Source organism: Nylanderia fulva, unplaced genomic scaffold (assembly GCF_048542155.1).
Source record: "Nylanderia fulva isolate GAGA-0341 unplaced genomic scaffold, ASM4854215v1 Scaffold5, whole genome shotgun sequence".
Taxonomy (NCBI): domain Eukaryota; kingdom Metazoa; phylum Arthropoda; class Insecta; order Hymenoptera; family Formicidae; genus Nylanderia; species Nylanderia fulva.
Genome location: NW_028190587.1, coordinates 359777 through 378946, shown reverse-complemented (window position 1 = coordinate 378946; position 19170 = coordinate 359777). Strand labels below are relative to the sequence as shown.

Genomic DNA, 19170 nt, shown 5'->3' with positions numbered 1-19170 from the left:
ACAAGTTGCAAGTCTCTTGTATTCTCTTGCAAAGAGAAATGATGTTATACAATATTAAAATCAAACAAACACTTTACCTGAACCGTGCGACAGAACTGCCGATCGCGTTCGACCGTGATCGTATGATTCATCGTGTTCTTGCCCTCCAACTCAAGGAAGAACAGCCTCGGATTCTTCGTTTTCTTCACATCGAGTACATACTGTATATTAAAATTGTGCCTCGTAAGAACACCCTCGCCTGAATATCTAAAGCAAGCTCTAAGTGGAAGACATGTGACCCTGGTATCAACCGAAAGCGTACAGTTTCTGTTATCCAAGGAGATTAACTTGGATTCAGAGTCGAAGGTCACGTAAGAATCCATCTTGATCACTGGTCGTGACCTGAAGAACATAAAGTTTATTGAAAACTCATCATCAAAGACATTCTTGACAAGCTTTAAATGAAGGAAAAAATGGATAAGAACCTGAAGAACATCGCTGTTGCCGACTCGTACGCACCGACCACCAGATCCGGATAGACGTTACCATCGAGGTCGAGGCCGCCGGCCACCGAAAATCCAAAGGTCTGCACCGGATTGTCCAGTTCCTCCGCGTGGATCACCTGGGAATACTTCTCCAATACACCGGTTCGTGAGCCGTAATAAATGTAGACGGCACCGCGGCCATTCGGACCAGCGTAGGGCGCGCCGACGACGAAGTCACCGTAACCGTCACGGTCGATGTCCCCCAGAGAAGCCAGTGACAAGCCGAAACGTCCGCGATTGCTCTCGCCGTCTCTGGATAACGATAAACTTTATCGCCGCGGTTCAACGAACTGACGCAGGGCGATGCAGGGCTCATTTAATCTTTCGAGTCAGAATCGTTAATGAACTTGAGGAATAACGCAGAAATGTACGAGCGCTTCTGCCACTTTATTGTGGAAATCTTCCCCATTTTATGTTATGTATTCTATATTAAATGTATAATACACGATTTTTTTCTCCTTCTTAAAGTACTTGTGAAGTTTCGCTACCTTATATCGAATTTGCGGAATTTTTCCGCGCTATCGCCTTGATAGATAACGTAGATTCTTCCGGTCTCGATGGTCATTTCCGGATTATCCGGGATTGTGTACATGGGTGCACCGACTATCAGGTCGTCCAACCCATCTCCGTCTATATCGCCGGAAGCCACGGCGTAACCGAAATAAGCGCCCATTTGTTCGCCAGTGAGATTTCGAGGATTCGTCATGTTTGATGTGAAAAGTATTACCTACGAGCATTTAAATTTTACCTTTACTGCAAAATTAAATGTTCGTTAATGTGTTTGAAATCCAATAAAAAATTTTATACTTATATGTATACTTCGCATTTCTTAAAGGAAATTGTTAAATTGTACTGTGCACATATTTGTATTCTTGCACATCTTAAAATATTTATTTTGCATACGCGGAGAGAATTTTTTTGTAGAATTTATCTTGAAAAATCATGATAATCGTGAGACAATACATTGAAAGAATTTTATAAGAGTCTCTCTGAATAATATTTACCGCAATAAAAAATGTTAATATGTACATAATAAATGTTACTATATTAATAGTAAAATTAATCAAACGTATTTTATATCTTGATGTGGTAAATATTAATATTTTTTATTGTGGCAAATTTTATAAGAGAAACTCTTACAAAATTCTTCCAATACCATAATGTCCTATGATTATCATGATGTTCAAAATAAATTCGAAGAGAAAATTCTCTCTGTGTACATTCGCATTTTAGAATTGTGCGAATCGATGTGTATACTTTACATTTCTCAACTTTAAAGGAGATTATTAAATTGTATACACTGTGAAAATATTTACATTCTTGCACATCTGAGTTGATATTAAAATTTTCCTTTGAAATTACGATTCTTACAAGATTATTAGTTTTTTGTTATTATATTTTTGTATTTTGTTACACACCTTGCCCAGAAGATCGGAACCACGTGGAACTCCGATTGCTGTACCACTATCGCCATTCCCAACGAAATCTCCTGTCGTCACGGAATAACCCATGTAACTATCATCCTCTTTCGCAGGACCCTCTTTGGTGAACATTACTTTCGATTGATTGTTCAAAGGCTGTGAAAACGCTTGTCCTATAAAACGATTACATGATATTAATAAGAGATATCTTTTGATAGAAAATGCAGGCGTATTCATGACCGCTGCCATAATCGAAAATCCTTTAAAGGCTCTCGGTCTTTGTTGCAGTCAGGAAATAACTCGCACAAATCCTTTCACAAAATCTTGTATCATATTAAAATCGCGTTATATACAAGTTGATTAAACAAAATTATTTTTATTTTCTCTGCAACATATTAATTTACAAAAGAGACCATATACATATATACATATACGTATATATTTAATTTTATATACAAGGCTTTGTGAAAATAACATGTGCTAAACACGGGAATGACAAGCTTTTCTATCATTAATCTAGCATTTGTTTTCGCTATTAATGTCAAGCAGTCGCTACTATGTAGCAACTATGGCGCAAACTCTCCAACCGATTAAAGGTATTATAGCTTTCTAGTTGGATATCCGTATTTTACCGCGGCTCTTGCTGCATCTGTAACTTGCTGAAGCTGTAAGAAGCGGGCCCGCACCTGTTAGAAATCACCCACCACTTATCTGGCAGTAATTAAAAAAAGAGCGCATTAATAGTCAAAATTACGGTCGAGTTTTATTCGTCAGAAAAACAAAGCACAGAAACAGTTTTTTAATATTTGTTAAATTTCTCATTTGTATTTAATCTATTATGTCTAAAGTAAGAGAGAGAGCCTGAATTATCCCAATCACATATAGGGAATGACTGGGTAGCTAATTTATTTTAATACATTTTTTCAAGTTTGCGAACGGGTTGATTATTTCAATGTGATTATTCATCGATTTTAATTATATGATTAATAACAAGCGTCATGTTAAGTGACAAATGATTAGAGTTACTGCCAAGCAAGTGTGAAGAGGGTGGAAAATATTCTCTCGAGTTACTCTTTTGCCTCCGAAGACGTTTTCCTGTGATTAACGCAAATTTCATTTATTGTCGGCTTTCGGTTGAATAATTTGATTTTCCGCATTCGCGGAAAAAGCCGACAAGCAAAACACATTGTTAATTTGGCATATAAAAAATCGTCAATACGAGAGAATAATAGGCTTATTACTTATTAGAAATGAGAGGTGGGGGCAAAAAGGTAAAAAGTATTTTAGTTACAAGGGGCCTGCAAATGTACGCGATACCTGATGCTTCGGCTTCGGTGATATACATCGTTGCTACAAACTTCAATCTCATGGCGGTGGCGATCGAATATATCTGACCTGTAATTTATTAAACGAAATTCCCCTCTGAATTATTAATCAGATCTATTAATCGCTCTCTAAACGCTAATCAACATCCGCTTCGCCGTTGTTGTTCAGTCGCACCACGTCGTCGATTAGAAAAATTTATTGAAAAAAGAAAAATAATATACAAATATACATCGATGTTAACTTAAAAGAAAGATTCTTGGCCAGTATTCACATACGTCCTAAGATATGTACAGACATTATTACATAAATGAAAATTTGATTAAAAAAACCTTACCTTGCCAATACCAACTGCCCGGTGCTCCTATAAAAACTCTTTCGCTATTCTGAAATAAATAAAAAAGTAATTGTTAGTGCGAATTCTTTTTTTTATTCTGAATTATAAGAAATTGTGAAATTATAAAATTTACATTTTTCTCATAATTTTATGATAATAATTTATAAAGCAGAATTTTCATTTATCTCTTATAACATTTTTGCTAGCCTTCTCTCTCTCGATTGTCGTTATTATTAAGTATATGTATTTTTATTATTATTTATTTTTTTATTATATTATATATACATATATGTATATTTTTTTTTAATGAAATATTTTACAAAATAAAAAAGTAGTAAATGATCACGCATATAATCTTCAGGGATCCGGAAACGGATGGATCCCGAAAATTTAATTTTCCTCTTTTTTTAAATTTACAAGATAACATCGCAGATAAGATTAGTGCACGAGCCCTAAGCGATAAATCAACCGCTCGTATATATGTATGCAAACCGTACATTTACTGCACGCGTTGCACAGCCACGTCACGCATATTAAACGTGTGAGAATCTGCAACGACCTTCGCGATAGAGACTTCTCGATAAGAAGTGCAGCAATGTCTTGAATAAAAAAATCAATTCAATCGAATGGATAAAATATATCTCATTTTGTGAAATATCTCACTTTCAAATATGTTGAAAAATCATAAAAATAATTATAATTGAGCTACATAAATCGATCAGAATCATAAAAAAAAAAAAAATAAAACGAACAGATTGAAATTGAAGGAATGCGGAGTTATAAAAATAAATCGACAGTAAATGTAGCAAGTACACGCACCAAAGAATATTTACACGGTATCGCGTACAATATGCATTATTTATGACTGCAATACGTAATAGAAGTAACCGCTTTTGTCATGCAACATTTGTCTTGCGCGTTAAATGTGCGCGAATCGCGGTGTTCCGCGCTAAACAAAGAGTCTCTCGGTAGGACTCTTTATATCCGTACAAAAATAATTAATCATCGCAAACGGCGTGCAACCGATACACAACAGCACCGACAATACCTTAGACGCTGTAACTTAGAACATTCTTCTAAAATCTATAACTTGTACAACGTCGGCGACTTTCGACTCCGAGTGGAGAAGTGGAAAAATCGATGTACTATTTCAATTGTATCCGCGAAAGGCGAGACGTAATGAATGAGCCACTTTGTAGAATGGAAATACAATGTATCGTACACAATAAAGCGAGAATTTCATTTGCATTGTCTGCGAATAAACATCGTATTTATTTTTTTATGTTTTCCAGAACACGGGATATTTCTCGGAAGGAACTTATTAAAGTAACACTCTCGGCGAGAGATGGAGAAACCATCTTGAGAGGTTCACACAACGTCTCTCGCGGTGTAAGAATCTCGTTGAATCGGTACGTGAGAACTCGAGTGGCTCTCGAAATTGTCGACATACTCAACACTGTTGACCCTTTGCGCCCGTCATTCCCATGCAATGTATCGAAAGTACTTCTACAGTTACCACTCTTACGAAACGGATACTGTATTCGATCTTCCATCAAACTGAAGTGAAATTCGAGGAAGTTTGTTCATTCAATAATAGAGAAATTTCTTTCAATTCAAATTCTAGAATATTAATTAAAACCTTAAAACGCAAAAATATTCAGGCTAATTAAATATCAGAAAAATTTAAATTTACAAGGCAATTTGAGAATATTAAATATGGAAAAGAAATAATTAATTAATCTGTTAATTAGATTTTTGTTGTTATAATTATTATGACGTTTTTTTCGTGCTATAATTTCTTGTGGTAAAACAAATTTTTTTAATCGAGGTCGCGACCTTATAAACCATCGTACTTGGTCGATGCATTTATGTTTTACGCATTGTAACGGTGCACTCCCACGCACCCACCTAACGGCAATGCTGAAGTAGTGAAGATTACAGCTTGCATACATATTAATCGACATGAATGCGATCTACATGAATGATCGCAAGAAAATCTCAATGCGCAAGTACATTTCGTGATAAGATCGTGCAATATGATTCATAATAGATAGAAAACGGAAGGAGGTGTTTTCACACAATTGTATTTTCAGATCAAATCATGGTGTTTATGTTGTCAAAATGTATGCCGTATTATTCATTGAATAATTTTGCTGAAGTTTGAAGCAAAAATTATAAATCTCCTAATCCTATATATAAGTCTGCAGAAATGGCTGCATATATATGTATATAAAACAATATATTATAATAAGTATAAATTTACTCAAAATTTTAAATTTATTATAATAATAATAAGAATATTTTATTATAATAAGTATAAATTTATTCAAAATTTTAAATCCAAAATTTGTACAAACAATCAATAATATGTATTGTTTTTCACATTCCTTAATGTCATATATATATGCTTTCTACAATACACTCGTTTAATTATTATATTATATGTTTCATTTATTGTGATATGTTACATAATCATTTTATTGCATAATAAAATGATATCGATACAATTATTCTGTTATTTGTGCAAATTATTAAGTTAACTTTCAGAACAATAATTGAAGAACTAATAATTAAACGAATGTACTGTAAAAAGGAAATAATCGGTTCTTAACGTGTTGTTCACTATATAGTAGTAGAGCAAGAAGCAATTTTCGGATTAAATAATTTTTTATTTTTTTATTCATTAATTTTTTTACATATTGTCTTTTATATCGTTCAATTGGTTGGCTCAACACTCACATGTATTTTGCAATATATAATGTATTATAATGTATTATATTAATGTGCGATTAGTTTATTCGTGTTGCGAAATTCGAGTAACATTCGCTTTAATGAGATTTCATCAAGATTTATTTATTAAGAGATATTCAATGTTAAAAATCAAAATTTTACAAAAAAATAAGAAATCAAAATTTTAAAAAGTGTCTACATTGATAAAAAAATTTATAAACGAAATTTAATAAAGAGATCTGCATAAGTAAATTTCAATAAATTTTACAAGAACTGCAGAAAGAAAAAAAAATTGTACCTATTAAAGTCCCTTTAAAAATTCATTTGGTATTTGCTAAGGTTTCGTGCAAATATCGCCGGGATCAAAGTGTTAACTGTGTGTCAATGTCGTTATACTCTCTCGGGATGCACCCACGCGCGGATGCAATCGCCCACGCGAAGGATACGCCGTTACGAGGAAATAAGATGCAATTTCTACGGATTAAATAGAAAACCAGAAAGATGCGTTAAGTACATTGGGAGAGAAAGAGAATGAAAAAATACTATGCGGATGAAAGCGTGTAACTTGAGATTCCATTTTTACGCAGCGATGCATTCGTTGCATTCGTTGCATCTCTCCCTCTGCGTGACACGCGATATCTCAATCGCAGTGAATAATGGTACCGGGGATTATTATGGTCAAGTTGTTTTATGTTACCAGTCCGAATATAAAATTGCATTATTATCTTCCGTAACATAAGAAATGCACGGGAAAGTTAATATAAGATTTTAAATGAATATAAATATAAAATTATAATATTTGACTGTTCATAGCTAATTTATAATATATTTAAAATAATAAAACAGAAGTAAATACTTTAGGATAATAATAACTTCAATAATAATAAAAATAATAAATTGCAAAACAATTAAAGCATATAATAATAAAAAAAGTAGTAATAATAACTCAAACAGAGAAAATAATTTGTCATAGAAAATTATTTTTAAACGTATGTAGAAATAAATATGGTCAATGAAATGGATTCATTGTTGAACAGCCAAAGGAATTTTTGCGATCTTTAGCAGAATAATTAAAAAAATTCGAAGATAGGAAAAAAGTACTAGCAGAAAAAGCCATAAAAACGGAATGACGTTGTCGTAGTCGACATTTCGTTCTGTCACCGGTGGCGAAGGCGTATGCTTTACGGCGAAGAAGAGAGAGCGTGCCCAGTTTCGTTTTACTCTGCTTATCACAGAGAAACGACGGGCGTTTATAAAACAATGCAGTCGAGAGGATCCTACCAACGCGTAGGTGGCCTCCTCGCACGACGTTGAACACCGAACACGGTGACAGAACGAAATGTCCGAGCCTTAAATGGCCATCTGAAACTCTCCTGTTGTTCGCCTTCCTCGCGACCGCTCGTTCTTTCGCTCCGATTTTTTCTTCCGCAACCGACGCGACGGCGAGACATCGCGCGTATATGTGTATGCGTTTTAAATCCCGTACGTAGACAATGTCGCCGTGACAACGAGAAGTCTCTCTCCCCGGTAGAGCCAATTTTTCGCCTCGTCAGGACGTGTCGTTCTCAAGTGACGCGATAACGAACGGTTGCGCGTCTTCAGTTTTATTCAACCAAGATAGCCTTGTGGAAATAGATATCCACCAAGTTTAATTACTTCTTCGTGGATATCTATTTTCACGGCTATCTTCGTGCAAACCTTTTACACATTAAAAGGTAGCTACAAATCTATCTTTGTCACGGTAGAAAATTTATTTCGTGTGATCTTTAAATTATAACATATATTATAGCTTGTTTCTAACATATCCGTCTATATTGAAAATGTTTTAAAAATTAAAAAAGATGAGATTCAACCAGCATTTTATTCTATATGCATATCATAAATATTCTTCAACGGCAGAGATAAGAGTTATCGCTATATTTTTATTTAAATTTTATATTATTTGTGCTACTTGAAGAGAATTCTTATAATATTTTATTTAGTAAAGTGTGCAACTTCCGAGAAAATATACATATAGTATCTCCATTGAATAAGTACTGCGAGTATCTCCGGTCGCGAAAATTCACTTAGTGTTACGATCACAGAACAATCCGATGCAAATGCATCGACTCGATCGTAAATTCTCGGTTCCGATAGAATTATTGCTCAGTGTCGTTGTTCGTAACACATAACTGTCGGCATAATCACAACCCGTCGTTGGTCCTAATGGACTCGCGATTGCTTATCAGAATCCAGCGAAAACGTATCCGCTGCGTTCCTCTTAATCACTGTAACCAAACCAGCATCCACAATTTCTTCGCCTGACACTTGACTTGAAAAAAGAAGTTAAGACGTAAGAGAACATTATTTTTTTTATCCAGCGAATTAACATTCTAGCTGCCTCACTGACGTTATGTCTCCTGATAAGATATTAAGTAATGAACTGTGTTAAGGCATTAAGAGGCAGGATGTACCTCGATTAGTAAAATTAACATATCCTGTTCATAGTGCTTTGCCAAACAAAAAAAAAGTGATTACTTAATACAGCCTTATACTTCCCAAGACTCTAATATTTTCGTTGACATGTTGTTTAAATAGATATCAAAAAAATTCTCTGATAAAAAGATAAAGTGCCATTAAACATTATCTTGTCACTCTGCCGAGGAATTAAAAAAAGATTGCATTTCTGAACTGCATGATCGTGATAGTGTAAAAGCTTTCGAAACCTCTTAAACAAGATAGACATTTCGTGTTTTAAAACCCTTACATCAGCTATCAGAACTCGAAACGATTTTGTCAGCAGTGCTCGTGTCTCGGATTCATAGGATGGCGCCAAACTCGCTGCATTTCAGTGCACAATGTCTCTCCTCTATTTATTGTCCCGCAAATATTAATATTTGTGAGTCGCGGTACAACACAGAGGCCGAAAGCGATTCGCACGGTCCGGAAACAATGGACCCTCCTCGTCGACCAAACAATGTCAAACGTGCAACCGAGTCACGTGTGCACGCCCAGCGGCGATTCGCGTTCCTGATGTAGGCGCTCGGCGACGCGGGTGCAACAGCCGTAACTTTTATGTTCCGGCGCCATCCATTTCTAAGCCCCTCTCGTCGAACGAGGGACGCATCGAGCCGTTCTGCTCGTCGAACTCGAAGAATGCGTTTTTCGATGTGCCGAGAGGTGAATCAGAGGTCGACCTCTGGTCGGCTCCGTCCGTCTTTCGGACCCCGCGATCCATGCAAGTGGAAAGACAATGATCGATGCATCCCTCGTGTGAGAAGTAATTAGAATGGATATAGTGAATAAAAAATAAAAATGTGTACGCGTTTGTTTGATCATTTTTATCTCCTAGATATGTGAATACACGTTTGTGTGTCTCGTAAACATTTAATTAATGGCTAAAGATTTCATGAGGCATATATAACTCATTTATGTTAGTTTTATTTTTGATATATTGGGATATGTATAGATATTTTTAATTACCATTATTTTTATATTAATTATAATTATATTTATTAATTATTAATTATAATAATATTTATATTAATTATAATTATTTTAATTTTTTTGTAAATGTCTCAAGTAGAAAAAAGGAGATTAAATTCGATATTAAAATCCCGTTATGTGTCTACATGAAATTTTGTGTTAGTATTGTTAATATTTAATATTTTGCGCCATTTATTTGGCTATTATACATTCAACAGATTAGCCAAACAGTAGTAAGCAAATACGTGCATTTGTCGTTGAGATTCGTGCGACACGCCAAGACATAGAGGCGGGAGGATCAGGGCAAGGGAATTTACACGATGTACCCCCCATGAAGTGGCGTTTCGAGTCCGGTACTTGTACACGCGAAAAATTTGCAATCGAAACAATAGCGGTCAGACTGCCTCCGAAACACGACTGGCACGAGTTGTATCCTGGCGCCGTTCGAAAAGAGTTGGAGGTAAATGGCGACAAAGAAAGGGAAAACAGTCCCGCATCCGCGATTGAAATATAACCGCGTAGCCAAATATGTATGGATGATAAGATAAAAAAGGAACCAGAGAGAATATATATAATTTATGCAAGCGTAAATATGCATGACTAGAATTAATCGTTAGTCTTAATAAAAATTTGGATATAGTTGACTATTTAAAAAGAATTAATAAAATAATTGGAGGACAGCATCTTATCAATCGATATACATCGAATTTAAATCGAAACGATGTGAGGGTCTCAATGCAAGAATAAGTTCTCGGACGAAGGAAGCTTGAGAACATATATTTCAATCGTCGAATCGCAGGTTGCGTACCAAGTTGGACGGGAAGTTGAGTCACATCGATTGATAGCGATCGGCTATCGATCGATCTCGTCTAGATCGTCCGTCCGATAAACCGTGGTACCAGGTACAACAACGATTGATAATGGTTTAAGTAACAAGGGCGGTTTAACGTGAAGATCGATGGTCGATTCTGTTCTTGATGACATCGAGAGGATCTTTAAATCACGCTCTCCGGGATTAAGTGTACACGAGAATTCTGTAGCGAGTTGTATTGTACAATAGCGTTTGTTTCCCGAAAAGAGAGAGAAAAGAGGCATGACTTTATTCGATGAAAAAATCAAAGGGTGAAAGGCATGGCTTTATTCGCTAAAAAATTAAACTTATTCAATACGTCTTACATTTAAAATTGTCAACTCCTTCAAATCTTGTTCAACTTTTGTTTAATCATTTAAAATATTAATTTTAACCATATACTCTAGTCAATTCAAACCGCAATAGCTTATATTCCGACAAAATATCAATATTCGCTAAACATTTTTTTATTTGACTTTATAAATAATATCTATCGGAAAAATTTAAAGTTTTACTTTAAAGTTTTTGTTGAACAAATGTTATCTCAATATAACTTTATCATACTAACTTTGTAGTCAGTATAATTTTTCAACTTTGTACAAAAATTTAAATTGATTATTTTATTAGAGTAATTGTTGAGAAGGGTCTATCGCAGACGAAAGAAAAAAATAATTAAAATAATTATTTTGTGTTCCTTTATTAAGAGCATATACCTATGTAAAAGTTGTTATTAATTACTTATTTAATAAATGCTATCTTTCTCATATGAGATTTGTATTTAACGATATTCCTAATTGCTATATATTTGGTTATGCAAAATTATAAGAGCATTTAATATGCTGACGTTAATTATACAGGTATAGCCTGGACAAATCTTGTCTAGCAATTTTGTCTCGATCACACAATAGAATACATTTTGAAATCTAAACCGGTCGTATACCTAGGGTGCGTTCCGTTATGCACTGCAAGTACTGACAGTACTATCAATAGCGTTCCGATATAGGGTGCGTTCCGTTATGCACTGCAAGTACTGACAGTACTACCAATAGCGTTCCGATATAGATAGCAGTGCACTGCGAAAGTACTATCATGAGTATATGACGTCATTAATTTTGACGTTATTTCCTGTTGCGATTACTGCAACCGGCGAGGTAAAGCACTCGCAGTAATCAAGATGGCTACCTCCATGTGTACGATGGAACTAACTTTTAAATTCCATATCTGAATATAATGATACAATATTTTTAACGTAATTTTTACATTTTATTCTAGGTATTTTAATTTGTCGTCTCATTTCATTTATTAATTCCATTTCCAAATCGCTTTCACTTGATGACTCACTCGAATCATATATATTCTCGATTAAATTATATGTAATTAATGCAATATAATGGTATTATCCATTTCACCAATTTTTCACTCGATGATTATTAGCGAAAAAGGTTAGTTAAAAGTCTGCTGAAAGCGTACTGTAGTGCGTTCCGTTTTACTATTTTGCAGTAGCTTCAAAGTGCACAAAATTAAAAAGGAACGCTGTCAACAGTACACTTGCATGACGTCATAGTGCCAGTACTTGCAGTGCATAACGGAACGCACCCCTATTCTGTAGTTCTCTATCTTTTTCTGTTTTAGGGCCGGTTGTTCCAACTCTTGGTAAGTTTTACTCAACAGATGGCATATCTTCGTCTCTTTTTTTAGAATTTATCTGAAAAGAGAGGAAAATATGCTGTCGGGTAAAACTTACCAAGAAAAATCGGCCCTTGGACGCGCAAATGTAAAAAGGAAATATTTTGTTGCCTGTTTCTTAGGTTCCGCTTCCCTCTTGTGAATTATGTGAAAAAAATATCCCTAGTGGGAAAAGCGAATCAGATCTTTAGAGAGCAAAAGGTTTCAGTATAGAAGTGGACAGCGTGTGGAAACTGTCTGTATTGATCAGATATAAAACACGTGCTTGTGCTCTATTAAATCGCTAGATACATACGCAATATCGTAATATTTTAATTATAATTTAATTTTAATTTATAATTTTATGTGTTTTTGCAAGAAAAAATTAATTACACAAATAATCTGTTGCCATCACTTAGATTTGTATTATAAACTTGTGTTATATTGAATTTCTTTGTAATGGCGACGATAGAGGATCTACCTAACGAGATAATAATCATCATTCTAAGCTATAGCGATATTACTATTGAGGACGTAATTAACTTCAGATGCATATGCAAGCGTTTCCAATGTGCAGCCAAAAATAACAAATTCAAGGAATTAAAGCTTTTACAGAGGTAATACTTTTGTTTTATATAGGACCCCATCATTTCCTTAATTCGGAAATTGGGTTTCGGTGAAATTAGTTGAAACTTTGCAGAAAAATTGTTTTTCGGATAATATTTCCACATCTTTGATATTTTTTTTACATTTTGACTTTAAAGGTATTTTTGATAAGCAAATACAGGAAAAACAATAAAATAATTCTGGAATAAGTGTTTTCCAAAATATAACAAAAATATGAATTATTTATAAAATATAAAATGTACAAAATAAGTAATAAATAAGTACACTAAAAAAAATCTTGTTGTATTAACAAAAATTCTGTTCAAAAATGGAAGAAACAGAATTACTGGTTGAGTTTATTAGAATTCCTTTTAATGCAAAAAGAATCTTGATTGCACAAACAACTGATTTATTGTGCAAACAAACTGCTTGTATTAAAAAGAATTCTGGTAGATTCAATCAGTAATTATGTTTTGTCCATTTTCGGACAGAATTTTTTTTAATACAACAAAATTTTTCCCAATTTACAGAAAGAAGGTAACTTTATGTAACTTATGTAAGAGTCACTCAAGAAGATAACGTTGACAACATCACGAGGTATATGTGGTTGTCCTCTTTCTGTAAAATAATTAGCATGTAATTATGTATGATTTAATATTACTTATACATGATATCTTTTGGTTGTGGAATTTTTCAGTATTTATCCCGTATTCTCCACTAAAATTCCCCGCGAAAATCCCCTTTACATTACGGAGACAACATTATAAAAATCTTTATGTCAGAAATTTACAAAGGTTTATTAAGATATATTTTGATTTATTTTCAGATGGTCTTCTGTGAAGAAATTTTATGACACACAATCTAATGAAAATGAGCAGAAAGAATCTGAAGAGAATGAAGGGAAGGATAAAAAAAAATTAAACTTTATAGAAATAGGCGTAAATTGTATGAAAGAATTACACAATTTTATATTCCAAATAATAGTAAAATATTATTGTGACTCAGATCAATATGATTTAATCGATTATGCAGAGAGATTTGAATATATTTTTCGAAAACATTTTCAAGATGAGTTTGAAAAAATTATTAATAAACCTGAAAATATCATAAAATATTATTTCTTCATTGACGAATTGAAAAGAATGATTACACAATCTTCAGGGTACGATTTTTAATATATATTAGCGTTCTATTAACTTCATAGACTAATGTATATATTTATCACACAGTTAATATATAAATCTTCCAGAATTAATAACGATCAAAATGAAAAAATGATTAAAATGGAATTATTTCGATATATGAGGAGAAGTTTTCTGAAGGAAACATCGAAAAGATTCGATGCAAAACTTTGCGAGAATCAGCTACTAGAAGAAGCTGTTACTATTGAGATTCAAATCGCACATCCTGAAAAGATTGTATTTTACTCATGTGTACAAGCATCATTAGATGATATCACACAAAAAGTTCGAAATCGCCTTAGAGAAAAACATCCCAACCATTTAATATTCTCAATTACCGATGAAACTTTTTCCTATTGGAAAAACAATACAGAAATGCGTGATAGTTTCTACAACAAAGAAGAAGAATTGCAAATTTGGGATGCACTCGCGGATATTTTCGATAAATTAAACTTTCAACTATGTAAATCGGAAGACAAAAATGTGGAGAACTTATGTATAGATGATGTAAGTTATTATATATTATAATTATAGCCACATTGTTGTGAAATGGCCATATGTTTGTTATAACTAAACATTAATTTCGTTATAATTTATTTCTGTATTGTAATATCTGCCACAGGTCTTAAAAAATAAATATGGTCAACATGTGATTTTATTAATAATATATCACAGCGTGGCCAGAAGACTTGGTTTAAAAACTATCATAAAACCACAGGGACGTTACCAGTTTTCTATGTTTTGGATACCAAAAACGTAAATATAATATTAAGTTTGAAATTAACTAAACATATCGACATTTTTACTTATATCATGCGTACTTATACACACTTATATATGTATATAATTTTATATTGTTTACAGTGCTTTGAGAACAGGAAACTTAACATACTATGAGATAAGTTTTGAGCAATTCCCAAAATTTCTTCCCAGTAAAACCAGGACTCCGGTCCAGCACTACGGTCGGCAAACGTTAGGATCTATGTTGGAAACTATAAAGGTTGGTTATTACACATTGTATATATGATTTCTGTTAATAGTAACTAATATATTTATAACTTCGACAAATATATTAGTTTATTTGTTTTATACATGAATAGGCTAAAAGAACTACATAATCTGTCATATTTTTTAATCAGACCTTTGTCATTATACTTTTACTTAGGTTAAAATTTTTTTCAGTTGATGTACTGTTTAAGAGAATGCTTTTCTTCTTCTACAAAAACATATTAATTCAAATCGGACATGAAGGACGCACTATCATAAGGTATATTAGTACTTTGTAATAATATAAAATAACAATAAAAAATAATCTCTGTGACGCATCTTTGTGACGGGTTTTATATTTCTTTATTTGTGTATCAAAACATTAAAATAAGATATGGAATCTTTATTATATTAAATTAATCACAAAAAATTAAATGTTTAATTTTATCTAACTTTACCTTGACGCGTTTCATGTAATTACATCCTTTTCTCATCTTACTTGTATATAATGGTTATGATAATCTTACTTGTATATAATGGCAAAGACGATACGTTTCTAAAGAAAAACAATATTCTGTAAAATTTTAATTTATTTAATTTAATTTTCACTTTCTTTCAATCGCTCAAATTTGAGATCAAATTTTAGAAATGAGCGCGGGCAAAGTATTAACATTGTATGCTAAAACCAAGTTAGGAGTCGAATACGACTAGTTAGGGTCGTATACCTATTCTGTAGTTCTCTATCTTTTTCTGTTTTAGGGCCGGTTGTTCCAACTCTTGGTAAGTTTTACCCAACAGGTAATATATCTTCGTCTCTTTTTTTAGAATTTATCTGAAAAGAGAGGAAAATATGCTGTCGGGTAAAACTTACCAAAAATCGGCCCTTGAACGCGCAAATGTAGAAAGGAAATATTTTGTTGCCTGTTTCTTAGGTTCCGCTTCCCTCTTGAGAGTTATGTGAAAAAAATATCCCTAGTGGGAAAAGCGAATCAGATCTTTAGAGAGCAAAAGGTTTCAGTATAGAAGTGGACAGCGTGTGGAAACTGTCTGTATTGATCAGATATAAAACACGTGCTTGTGCTCTATTAAATCGCTAGATACATTCGCAATATCGCAATATATTTTATGTGTTTTTGCAAGAAAAAATTAATTACACAAATAATCTGTTGCCATCACTTAGATTTGTATTATAATCTTGTGTTATATTGAATTTCTTTGTAATGGCGACGATAGAGGATCTACCTAACGAGACAATAATCATCATTCTAAGCCATAGCGATATTACTATTGAGGACGTAATTAACTTCAGATGCATATGCAAGCGTTTCCAATGTGCAGCCAAAAATAACAAATTCAAGGAATTAAAGCTTTTACAGAGGTAATACTTTTGTTTTATATAGGACCCCATCATTTCCTTAATTCGGAAATTGGGTTTCGGTGAAATTAGTTGAAACTTTGCAGAAAAATTGTTTTTCGGATATTTCCACATCTTTGATATTTTTTTTACATTTTGACTTTAAAGGTATTTTTGATAAGCAAATACAGGAAAAACAATAAAATAATTCTGGAATAAGTGTTTTCCAAAATATAACAAAAATATGAATTATTTATAAAATATAAAATGTACAAAATAAGTAATAAATAAGTACACTAAAAAAAATCTTGTTGTATTAACAAAAATTCTGTTCAAAAATGGAAGAAACAGAATTACTGGTTGAGTTTATTAGAATTCCTTTTAATGCAAAAAGAATCTTGATTGCACAAACAACTGATTTATTGTGCAAACAAACTGCTTGTATTAAAAAGAATTCTGGTAGATTCAATCAGTAATTATGTTTTGTCCATTTTCGGACAGAATTTTTTTTAATACAACAAAATTTTTCCCAATTTACAGAAAGAAGGTAACTTTATGTAACTTATGTAAGAGTCACTCAAGAAGATAACGTTGACAACATCACGAGGTATATGTGGTTGTCCTCTTTCTGTAAAATAATTAGCATGTAATTATGTATGATTTAATATTACTTATACATGATATCTTTTGGTTGTGGAATTTTTCAGTATTTATCCCGTATTCTCCACTAAAATTCCCCGCGAAAATCCCCTTTACATTACGGAGACAACATTATAAAAATCTTTATGTCAGAAATTTACAAAGGTTTATTAAGATATATTTTGATTTATTTTCAGATGGTCTTCTGTGAAGAAATTTTATGACACACAATCTAATGAAAATGAGCAGAAAGAATCTGAAGAGAATGAAGGGAAGGATAAAAAAAAATTAAACTTTATAGAAATAGGCGTAAATTGTATAAAAGAATTACACAATCTTATATCCCAAATTAGTTTTCGAAAACATTTTCACGATGAGATTGAAAAAATTATTAATAAACCTGAAAATATCATAAAATATTATTTCTTCATTGACGAATTGAAAAGAATGATTACACAATCTTCAAGGTACGATTTTTAATATATATTATCGTTCTATTAACTTCATAGACTAATGTATATATTCACACAGTTAATATATAAATTATTCAAAATTGATAGCGATCAAAATGAAAAAATTATTGGAATGGAATTATTTGAATATATGAGGAGACGTTTTCTGAAGGAAACATCGAAAAGATTCGATGCAAAACCTTACGAGAATAAGCTACTGGAAGAAGCTGTTACTATTGAGATTCAAATCGCACATCCTGAAAAGATTGTATTTTACTCATGTGTACAAGCATCATTAGATGATATCACACAAAAAGTTCGAAATCGCCTTAGAGAAAAACATCCCAACCATTTAATATTCTCAATTACCGATGAAACTTTTTCCTATTGGAAAAACAATACAGAAATGCGTGATAGTTTCTACAACGAAGAAGAAGAATTGCAAATTTGGGATGCACTCGAGGATATTTTCGATAAATTAAACTTTCAACTATGTAAATCGGAAGACAAAAATGTGGAGAACTTATGTATAGATGATGTAAGTTATTATATATTATAATTATAGCCATATTGTTGTGAAATGGCCATATGTTTGTTATAACTAAATATTAATTTCGTTATAATTTGTTTCTGTATTGTAATATCTGCCACAGGTCTTAAAAAATAAATATGGTCAACATGTGATTTTATTAATAATATATCACAGCGTGGCCAGAAGACTTGGTTTAAAAACTATCATAAAACCTAACTATCATAAACAGAGACGTTACGAGCTTTCTATGTTTTGGATATCGAAAACGTAAATATAATATTAAGTTTGAAATTAACTAAACATATCGACATTTTTACTTATATCATGAGTACTTATACACACTTATATATGTATATAATTTTATATTGTTTACAGTGCTATGAGAACAGGAAACTTAAGATACTATGAGATAAGTTTTGAGCAATTCCCAAAATTTCTTCCCAGTAAAACCAGGACTCCGGTCCAGAACGGTCGGCAAACGTTGTTTGAATCTATGTTTGAAACTACGAGGGTTGGTTATTACACATTGTATATATGATTTCTGTTAACAGTAACTAATATATTTATATAACTTCGACAAATATATTAGTCTATTTGTTTTATACGTGAATAGGCTAAAAGAACTACATAATCTGTCATATTTTTTAATCAGACCTCTGTCATTATACTTTTACTTAGGTTAAAATTTTTTTTCAGTTGATGTACTTTTTAAAGGAATACTTTTCTTCTTCTACAAAGGCATATTAATTCAAATCGGACATGAAGAACGCACTATCATAAGGTATGTTAGTACTTTGTAATAATATAAAATAACAATAAAAAATAATCTCTGTGACGCATCTTTGTGACGGGTTTTATATTTCTTTATTTGTGTATCAAAACATTAAAATAAGATATGGAATCTTTATTATATTAAATTAATCACAAAAAATTAAATGTTTAATTTAATCTAACTTTACCTTGACGCGTTTTATGTCATTACATCCTTTTCTCATCTTACTTGTATATAATAGCAATGATAATCTTACTTGTATATAATGGCAAAGACGATACGTTTCTAAAGAAAAACAGTATTCTGTAAAATTTTAATTTATTTAATTTAAT

The 19170-nt window shown here is 32.5% G+C and overlaps 2 protein-coding genes across 4 annotated transcripts in view; one reads left to right on the top strand and one right to left on the bottom strand.

Annotated features, from left to right (window-relative positions):
* Positions 1-19170, bottom strand: part of if (integrin subunit alpha inflated) — an 86439-nt gene that overhangs the window by 6775 nt on the left and 60494 nt on the right. For 2 of the 3 annotated variants that reach the window (XM_029317315.2, XM_085487023.1), the window contains 6 exons: positions 3606-3654; positions 3263-3340; positions 1943-2118; positions 1013-1251; positions 465-776; positions 78-381 (listed from right to left, as the gene is read on the bottom strand). In XM_029317315.2, coding sequence (XP_029173148.2) covers positions 78-381; positions 465-776; positions 1013-1251; positions 1943-2118; positions 3263-3340; positions 3606-3654 — 1158 coding nt within the window. The remainder of the gene's footprint in view (positions 1-77; positions 382-464; positions 777-1012; positions 1252-1942; positions 2119-3262; positions 3341-3605; positions 3655-19170) is intronic. The other variant, XM_029317316.2, reaches the window with a different exon arrangement.
* On the top strand, positions 15043-18966 carry LOC114942046 (uncharacterized). The gene is made up of 7 exons (XM_085487024.1): positions 15043-15102; positions 15285-15369; positions 17280-17549; positions 17643-18072; positions 18188-18333; positions 18442-18577; positions 18763-18966. Exons 2-7 carry the CDS (start codon positions 15305-15307, stop codon positions 18811-18813), a joined length of 1098 nt encoding a protein of 365 aa, XP_085343150.1. The 5' UTR covers positions 15043-15102; positions 15285-15304; the 3' UTR covers positions 18814-18966.

Excerpts from the sequence above, each read along its gene's own strand:
- LOC114942046 (XM_085487024.1), top strand. The coding sequence starts at position 15,305 with ATGCTTTTCTTCTTCTACAAAAACATATTAATTCAAATCGGACATGAA. Across the intron at positions 15,370-17,279 it reads GAAGGACGCACTATCATAAG|ATGGTCTTCTGTGAAGAAAT; the intron begins GTATATTAGTAC and ends ATTTATTTTCAG. Across the intron at positions 18,073-18,187 it reads AGAACTTATGTATAGATGAT|GTCTTAAAAAATAAATATGG; the intron begins GTAAGTTATTAT and ends TATCTGCCACAG.